This window comes from Siphateles boraxobius, unplaced genomic scaffold (genome assembly GCF_051911475.1).
Source record: "Siphateles boraxobius isolate OS27281-9 unplaced genomic scaffold, OSU_SipBor_1 53, whole genome shotgun sequence".
NCBI lineage: Eukaryota > Metazoa > Chordata > Actinopteri > Cypriniformes > Leuciscidae > Siphateles > Siphateles boraxobius.
In genome coordinates, this window is record NW_027509175.1 from 12,921,680 (window position 1) to 12,931,759 (window position 10,080).

The 10,080-nt window shown below is 42.4% G+C and overlaps 1 protein-coding gene across 1 annotated transcript in view; it reads left to right on the forward strand.

Annotated features, from left to right (window-relative positions):
• Positions 1 to 815, forward strand: part of gpc5a (glypican 5a) — a 164,734-nt gene extending 163,919 nt beyond the window's left edge. Inside the window, exon 8 of the mRNA XM_077205400.1 lies at positions 25 to 815. Coding sequence (XP_077061515.1) covers positions 25 to 167 — 143 coding nt within the window. The 3' untranslated portion in view covers positions 168 to 815. The remainder of the gene's footprint in view (positions 1 to 24) is intronic.
• The last annotated feature ends 9,265 nt before the right edge of the window (positions 816 to 10,080 follow it).

Genomic DNA, 10,080 nt, shown 5'->3' on the forward strand with positions numbered 1-10,080 from the left:
ATTTCTTCTTCTTTTCTCTTGCAGTGACACCGGAAAATACCAACAATCACCGATACCATCACCCTCAAACCAAAGACTTTGATCAGAGGAATTCTGGCCCTGGAGGAACACAAAGCGTCCCGCTGGCTCTGGTCTCCATGTGCGTGTTTGGGCTGCTGTCAGGATAATATCAGCCAACTGGGTCCGAACCAAGTCTGAGGACTGCTTTTCACACTGTTTTCTGGAGAGAAAATGTGCCAGCTTTTAAAACATTGAGGTTGAAATTCCAGCAAAGAGATGTCCTCTAACGGAAATGGACAAAACTGGCATTGAGGGCTGATGATGGTGAAAAGAAAATGAACTGACAGGGGAAAATAAGAAACAAAACTGTCCTTTCATAAACCTTTTTAATCGCAAAGTGTTTCTATCATGAACGTAACAGGCTACTAAAAATTCTGCGAACACTTTACTGCCTTGAATAATGTCTTTTCTACAGGGTTCAGAGTAACACTTTCAGAGATAAATGAATTAATTTAATTCTTTAATGATGTATGATCTACTAAAGCATAGTTCTGAGCTGAAATGAGCACAGCGCATATCAGCGTTTTTAATAGAAACGATGCAATATTTCGGATGTCACGTACTGCTTTTTGAATATGTCTTGGTACCATGTACCTAAATGACCTCCTTTTTTAGCATTTTTAAATGTAATGTTGTTGTTTCTTTTCATCTGAAATGCCGTATGACGCACCTTAACAAAATGTATAAAGATGTGTTGATTTACAATGTATTTATTCTTGGTTACAGAGTGACATTAAACATATAATGAAACTAAATATTTGCCACAGGAAGTTAAATGCAAAAAAAACATGCTCTATTACACAGTACTTTACATTTAGCTGACGCTTTTATCCAAAGCGACTTACAATTGCTATATGTCAGAGGTCGCACGCCTCTGGAGCAACTAGGTTTTAAGTGTCTTGCTCAGGGACACATTGGTGTCTCGCAGTGGATTCGAACCCGGGTCTCTCACACCAAAGGCATGTGTATTATCCACTCACTGCGCCATCACCACCCCTATACAGTATAATACTATAGTTTGTCTTTAACTTAAGACTAGTTAACTTACAATTAAAAATACTTCAAACTAATGTTCATTTGGACATTTACTTATACATTTTGTAGTAAATTCACCATGAACTAACATGAACAAACAATGAATATTTTTCATAGATGTAATGCTGTAAAAAAATGCTCATTGTTCATGTTAACTAATGCATAGTTAAAAAAATCTAATCGTAAAGTGTTACTACTAATATTTACTAGTAACACAAATTGTGCTGCTCATCAGTTTTTTATTTTAGTTTTAATTCATGCTCAGTTTGAATGTTTTCACCCTTATTGGATCGTCAACTCAAATGGTTACAGCAATAGTAACAAATAACAATATATTTGAACAAAAAGCATGACCGTGGGAAATGTGGGGGAAATTAGATCCAGTCTATCATTATTTCTCATTGAAAATCCTTTTTAAATGCAGAAATATGTCACATTATGCAAGTAAAATATGCCGTGGATGTTGTTTCATGTTGACTCTACCGGACATTTGTTGTCACTCAGACGGTGTTTGTCTAAAGTACAGCGCTGAAGGAGCAGAAGAGCTTTTTAGACTATTAAATGTGCACCTTCCTCTTGTAAAACACAGTCTCAGAGGTCCAGGAGAAGATAAATACAGAGGAATCGCTCATTTCATCTGTTCTCTCACTGCTCTTTCTGACAATGAAAACTTCGCCCAAAAACGGTCAACTGGACTCATTAATATACTGGCAAATCTCAGGACGCAGTTTTTTTAATCTTTTCTTGAAGAGCTTCAAAGGGCTCCTCAGAGGACTGTGAAAGATCTTTCCTTCTGAGTTTTTCTATCAGTGTTCGGGCTCTTCAAATTACTTATGCACTCTGTGGCACTTCTGATGAAAAAAGAATGAGACTCATGACATAGATTTAAAATGATTCCCACAGTTACCCGTTTTCATTTTTGTATTTTTCTTCACGAGGAACTTAACCCGTCCTCTAGGTTAACAGGAACTCGTCATCTTTAAGTGATGTTCCTCCTTGTCTTCTGAAGCTTTGTGTGAGGAACAGATCAAAATGTAAAGGTGCACTTAGTATGTCATTAAAAAGTTTGTGCTCAAAGAAACGAATAGTCCTTCAGTTTAAATCAGTTTAAGATTGAGTACATTCAACTTGAGATGAAGACTTCTGATTAATTGAAAATTAAGTATGATCATTGTATGGCTACAGAAGATTTCAAATCTTGCGAAACTTCTAGAACATATCCAGGTATCATTTTCTCCTAATTTAAAAAGAAAAGAAAACACGAGAGAAAAATGTATTGAATGTCAAAATTTTAAAATATTCTTAATGATCCTAAAAATGGGGCTTGGTTATATACTGTATATACAGGTGCTGGTCATATAATTAGAATATCATCAAAAAGTTGATTATTTCAGTAATTCCATTCAAAAAGTGAAATTTGGATATTATATTCATTCATTACACACAGACTGATATATTTCAAGTGTTCATTCCTTTTAATTTTGATGATTCATTATATTAATTACTCTCATGATATTATATTCTAAAAACAATTTTGTTTATTTTTTGGAATTTTATGTTAATAAATGTTTATTTTATATTTAAATGGGTAGAAATTTACAATAAGGTTTCATTGATTAACATTAGATAACTTAATTAGAACTAGCAATTAACAATACTAATCTAATATCAATTATTATATTAATATTAATCTTAGTTAATGTTAATCTCAACATTTACTAATACATTTATAAAATCAAAAGTTGTATCCATTAACATTAATTAATGCACCGTGAACTAACATTTTTTATTCACCAACACGATTAACAAAGTTAATTTATAGTTGTATTAGTGCTGTAAACAATAAATTGCTCTTTGTTAGTAATGCTGATGTGAATGAAAGAGAACACTTATTTTAAAGTGTTACCATTATACTGTATGTATTACTTGTATTGTTTTTTTCTTTTGCCATTGGGATGAAATATTACAATGGACAATATTTATGCTGGTACTTTGTCTTTTTTGGCAGAATTTAAATTTTGCATGAACTCTCCCTTTAATGCCAGCAGTAACAGAGGCGGAATGCATGACTCTACAGAAACAAAGGATAAATTGACATTCTGCCTGAAATTTGAGCCAAAGCAGCGGATTGCTGTCCTGGTCTCCAGCATTAAGGTCAGACTGCATGAGCTGGAGAGGTTAAGACTCTTGGTCTTGTTTATGACAAACAGCTGAAGCTCGCTCAGGCACGACGCGAGCCAGACTCATGCAGTTAAAGTGTGCTTATAAAATCAAGCTGCTCTGTATGTATTTGAAGTAATAAGGAGGCGAGCAGGCGCTCTTGTGGGACTCCCCAGGGGCCTGAAACTGCAGGGCGGGAACAGCTTTGCCAGAGTGGCCCACCGCCTGAGACATTGTTGTGTAATTCCCCATGTGTCCGTTTGATACATCTCTTCCTCGTCTGTCACTGATGTATCCGTGGAAAGACTCTCAACCCTAGACTGCTTCCAGACCTCTGGGGGTTTGCAGGTCTTTTTTCCAGACGTCTCCAGTCCACCCGTTTGTTGAATAGATACAGTAATCATGTGGAACAGACTGAACAACAAATCGGCCTCAACATTTTCCCCGTCCCACATGATTTGTGGTTTATTTAAAGAGATCATATTTTGCCCTTTTACAAGGTCTTGATTTTCTTTCTGGGCTCTACTAAGATAGGTTTTCATGCTTAAAATGTTCAAAAAACATATTTTCTCAATATTCTCCATTGTTGCAGCTCCTCTCTTCCCAGTCTGCCAGTAACGCTCTGTTTACTTCCTGTCTCTATGAAGCCCCTCCTTCTGAAAAGCACACTGTGCTCTGATTGGTCAGCTGGATCAGCATGTTGTGATTGGTCAAGAGCTTTGAGCGTGTTTGGGAAATGTCCCGCCTCTTAGCATACTTCAACACACTACCATAGAGAGACAGTTATTGTTTCGAGTTGTGGGTGTGTTGATCTCTGGATTGTCCTGGTGTGTGTGTGCCGATCCCTGTCACTGATGAGAGTAAGTGCTTACGGTGAGCAGCTGTGCTGGTGTAAAGCTCCTGCTACTGATTCAGACAGAAATGGCCAGTGAATGCACAGCGAATGCAGTTGCTTTCTATCCAGGCTGTATTCCTGCTTGTCCTCCTGCGGAATGAAAATCTCATGTTCCTCTTTGATGTCACTCCTCTTTTAGGATCTCATTTTTGCAGTGGTATGTGATTTGTTTGCACAATAGTTTCAGTCTTTAGTGATTTTCTGGTGGGTGTTGTATTGTTACACCTTTGGGAAACAACACCATCTTCCCTTTGTTTCCTGTTTCCTTTAGTTCCTCTTCTCTGACGGAATGACCAGGAGCAGATAAAGCTAAAAGAAGCTGAAGTGCAGGCAGCTGCAGGAAGGGATAGTTCACCCAAAAATGACAATTCTGTCATCATTTACCCTCATTCAAAAACCGTAATACTTTCATTCATCTTCAGAACACAAATGAAGATCATTTAGATGTAATCTGAGCGGTTTAGTCCACATTTGAGACTAGATCGCTTAAAATGATGAACAGATTGAATTTGGGCTTTTATTCACATATAAACATTCATCAACGCACACATCAGTTGTAGTAAACAGAAGCTCAAGCATGTTCCCTTGAAGTTCGAGAACCAATGAGGTTCATTCTCAATTTACGCATCACGTTTGAGCTTCAGCAAAGAACCATTGAGGTGCTACCCAAATTGGATGATGCATTTAAGGTGCATTTACCTAGCCTGGCAAGCCCGACCCACATCAAGATGTTGGGTCTGGGAACTCACCATTGGCATGCCTCAATCCGAGGGGCGGGATAAACGGTTGTCTTTCAAATTCCCTCTGCACGCAATAGGACAGCGCTACAACCAACCAGAGCAACGAACGGTTGTGGCTGAGTGAGTCCCATGCGTTTTCCCACCAGCGGAGCTAGTTGATATTTTAAACTTTTGCCGTATCCGGTCGCCAAAACTCCGAACACATCTTCCTTTTTTAAGAATGACTTAATTGCCGTTCTTTTTTTGTTCTTTTCTCAAAGAAAAGCTGAACTCCAAGTCTTCCGGAGTCGCGGCCGAAGCCGATTTGAAAGACCGCTGTTCACCAGCAGCATCTTCTTTGTTTTCAAGTAGCAGGGAATTCACCCGGAACCATCGCAACTCTGCCGTCATTATGTTAAGCCTGCCCACCGAGTCTATACACGATGTGATTGGCCTGACTAGAGTTTGGTTTTTCCAGCTCGAAAGCCAACGGAGAGTTGCTAGACGACACTGGCTGCAAAATAAATTTAGCTGCTGCTATTAGTGTGCGTCTAGATTTCTAGGCAAGCATTTACCTCTAAACTTACAAAAGCTGTATTCATCCTTTAAAATGAAGCTTCCTTTTTTGAGTGGATTATTAGCCTGGGTCTGTCCCTCTCGGCCGGAGCTCGCCAGCTGTTCGTCTTCCTCAAAGGTGTGAGCGAGTGAACAACAAGCCCATCAATATTAAGCTTTCCTGCTGTCGCTTCCCCACAGAGCGAAGGGCTTCAGTTTACCTCAGTTATGCTCTCAGATACTGTACCTGCTTGCAGAGGTGGGAGTAAGTCACACATGTGCAAGTCACAAGCAAGTCTCAAGTCTTAACCTTCGAGTCTCAAGCAAGTCCAAGTAAATTTTCTATAAAGGCAAGTCAAGTCAAGTCACTGCCTTATGTCAAGCAAGTCAAGTCAAGTCGTAGCTTGGGTCACAAGTCACTGGCAAGTCATACAAACGTTTGACAATTTCACTGAATTTATATATTAAAATAAGTTAAAACTACAGAAGTTGTGGACTATGGTTTTATTTGAAACATTTTTTTTTAATATATGCATTTCCACATATAGCTGAGTGGTTACTACAATAAAAATCTAAATGTAACTGAAATTAGGCCAACATTAAAGCATGAAAAAATAAATATGCCTCAAGCATTGCAGAAGACCATTAAAAGGTATTAAACAATTCACAATTCAAGTATAATTCCTATGCGACCAAAGGCATTCTTCAAACTGACATCCCCTTAATACAAGTTATATATTTTTAATTATGAAGTTAAAACCGGCAATAGGTGGCGCAAAATTACCGTATTAATGTACGAGTCATAGAAGCATTCATTTAACTTATGTTCAAAACGGCAGATTCGTTCTGGAACTAAGCAACTAGGTCCCTGAATCACAAATACGTATAACTCTTTCTGTGGCTTGTTTGGAACTATTGGCATTGGAGAAATCGAGCAAAAACAGAAAATATTTGGAATATTAGGCTATGTTGAAATGTCACATCACAATATTCACTCTTTGTTTACTGAACTGTTTTATAAAATCATTATCACATTTGCAATCGCGTCAATATTCTGGAAATATTTTTTTAATATCATATGTTATAATTATGAAAATAACTCATACTAGGGCATTTTTTTTCCACCACATTTTGAATTTTGGGTGCAATATTAATTCTGCTGGCATTTTGATAACATCTAATAGATGTAACCCCTGATAACATCTAGCCCTGCTTTAAGAGAAACATAAAACACGACAAAACATTAACAGTTTTCTATGTTGTTTTTTGTAATTGGAAAGAACGACAAATTTGGCTTTAAAGCATGATTTAAAAAGAAATGTGGCACATGTTATACAAAACATATGACATCATTAATTATCATTTGAATATTGACAACATTAAGCTACATTTGAAAACATAATTGTGTATAAAGGGGCATGCTGTTTTGACCAATATTCTCGATTTAAAGAAAAAGTCAAATTAACTATAACAAACAGGTTAAACAAGCCATTTTAGACGTGGTGAATGAAGTTCGAATGTTCGAGGTTGTGATGGTCGTCCGATATCCCTTGCCAGTTATTATGCATACAGCAAATCTTCTTGTATGAATATAGTCAATTTCTAGTGTTTATATCCAAAAAGAAACGATGCTGGGAGATATTTTTGTATTTAGCGCGCACCCCGCGAAGTATGTTTTTTCTGGGCTTGTGCAGTGTCACGCAATCGCGCAGAATTTGATGACTGGCGTCAATGGTTCCGTTGCTTTCATGTTGTTCATCAATTGATGTTGCGATGATAAATGTATATCAAGTCATTCTCGAGTCATACAGTTCAATTCAAGTCAAGTCTCAAGTCATTGGATCTCAAGTCAAAGTTAAGTCGAGTCATGTTCTTAATTTAGTCAAGCAAGTCTCAAGTCCTTAAATTTGCGACTCGATGTCACGTGACAACTAAAGAAAACGGAGGTCAGGGGAAAACAGGAGACGTATACAAAACATTAGACAATGATCCGACAAAGACTGCAAACTAGAGGGGACTTAAGAAGGGAACAAATCGAGAGGGGACAGGTGGAAGAACTAAAACAATAATCAGGTAACGAGGGGGAGGGATCAGACAAGGACAAGAGCACATGGCCCAAAATAACAAAACACCCATGTGCAACACAAGACAGGACAGGCATGTGACACTACCCCCTCCCTACGGAGCGGCTACCAGACGCTCCATAAGACCAGGGCGGGGCAGGAATGAAACACCAGGGCGGGACGGGAGGGAAACACCAGGGCGGGACGGGAGGGACAGAACGCTTAGTCCTGGGTGGCCAGGGAGAAGCAGACAATCCATCGAGCGGCCAGGGCGAAGCAGACAGTCCATCGGGCGGCCAGGGCGAAGCTGACGACCCATCGGGCGGCCAGGGCGGTGAAGACGACCCATCGGGCGGCCAGGGCGGTGAAGACGACCCATCGGGCGGCCAGGGCGGTGAAGACGACCCATCGGGCGGCCAGGGCGGTGAAGACGACCCATCGGGCGGCCAGGGCGGTGAAGACGACCCATTGGGCGGCCAGGGCGGTGAAGACCCCTCGGCCGGCCAGGGCGGTGAAGACCCCTCGGGCGGCCATGGCAGAGGCTCAGGAACAGCAGACACCGGCTCAGGAACAGCAGACACCGGCTCAGGAACAGCAGACACCGGCTCAGGAACAGCAGACACCGGCTCAGGAACAGCAGACACCGGCTCAGGAACAGCAGACACCGGCTCAGGAACAGCAGACACCGGCTCAGGAACAGCAGACACCGGCTCAGGAACAGCAGACACCGGCTCAGGAACAGCAGACACCGGCTCAGGAACAGCAGACACCGGCTCAGGTACAGCAGACACCGGCTCAGGTACAGCAGACACCGGCTCAGGTACAGCAGACACCGGCTCAGGTACAGCAGACACCGGCTCACGTACAGACACAAGAACTGTAACAGTCACAAGAACAGACACAAACACAGAAACAAACACTGGCTCTCGTGCTGGAACAGGCACTGGCTCTGGAACAGACATTGGCTCCAGCTCTGGAACAGGCATTGGCTCTGCCTCCGGCTCTGGAACAGGCATTGGCTCTGCCTCCGGCTCTGGAACAGGCATTGGCTCTGCCTCCGGCTCTGGAACAGGCATTGGCTCTGCCTCCGGCTCTGGAACAGGCATTGGCTCTGGAACAGGCATTGGCTCTGGAACAGGCATTGGCTCTGGAACAGGCATTGGCTCTGGAACAGGCATTGGCTCTGGAACAGGCACTGGCACTGGAACAGGCATTGGCTCTGGAACAGGCATTGGCTCTGGAACAGGCATTGGCTCTGCCTCCGGCTCTGGAACGGGCACTGGCTCTGCCTCCGGCTCTGGAACGGGCACTGGCACTGGCTCTGCCTCCGGCTCTGGACTAACAATCTTGGTAACAGCAAACGGGCCAATAAATTTGGGAGCAAGTTTATTCGAGACGGATCGGAGAGGAATGTTCTTGGTAGAAAGCCACACTTTGGAACCGACGACGTATACGGGAGGCCTCCGCCGGTGGCGATCGGCCTTGGCCTTGGTGCGAGCTCCCACTTGGAGTAGAGTCTCACGGGCTCTAGTCCAAGTGCGCTGACACCTCTGGATGAAGGCGTGAGCGGAGGGGACCGCGACTTCGGATTCCAGACTAGGAAAAATTGGTGGCTGGTAACCTACACTACACTCAAACGGAGATAGGCCCGTAGATGACACTGGTAACGTATTGTGGGCGTACTCCACCATTGACAGTTGCTGACTCCAAGAGGAAGGGTTCTTGGAAACCATACATCGCAACGTTCTTTCCAAATCTTGGTTGGCTCTCTCAGTTTGACCATTGCTCTGAGGGTGAAACCCAGAGGACAAACTGACAGTCGCCCCCAGTAATTTACAAAATTCTCGCCAAAATTTGGACACAAATTGGGGACCCCTGTCGGAAACCACGTCTATCGGGAGGCCATGTAACCGAAAGACGTGATCTACGATGGTTACCGCTGTCTCCTTAGCTGAAGGTAATTTGGGTAAGGGGATGAAATGTGCTGCCTTCGAGAATTGGTCCACCACAGTTAAAATCACTGTGTTACCCTGAGAGGGTGGGAGGGCGGTAATGAAATCTAGAGCGATATGGGAACAGGGTCTCGAAGGCACCGGCAGCGGCTGAAGTAACCCATCTGGAGGTCGATTGGAAGACTTACCAATGGCACAAACTGAGCAAGCCAAAACAAAATCGTGAATGTCGCGAGCCATACGTGGCCACCAAAACCGTTGCTTGACTGAAAAACCAGTGCGATTAACTCCTGGATGACAAGCTACGTTGGAACTGTGACCCCACTGGATAACGTCCGACCGTAATCCCTCCGGCACAAACAAACGATTCGGTGGACAACCGGGCGGAGGCGTTACCCCTTCTAAGGCCCTCTTGACCTTCGCTTCGATCTCCCATGTGAGTGTTGAAACAAATATGGTCTCGGGTAAAATACACTCGGGAGTAGACGGGCGTTCGGAAAAATCAAATATGCGAGATAAAGAGTCCGGCTTGATGTTCTTAGAACCCGGACGGTAAGAGTAAAATCAAATCGACCGAAAAAAAGTGCCCATCGAGCCTGCCTGGAGTTCAATCTTTTGGCAGTTCTGATGTATTCTAGATT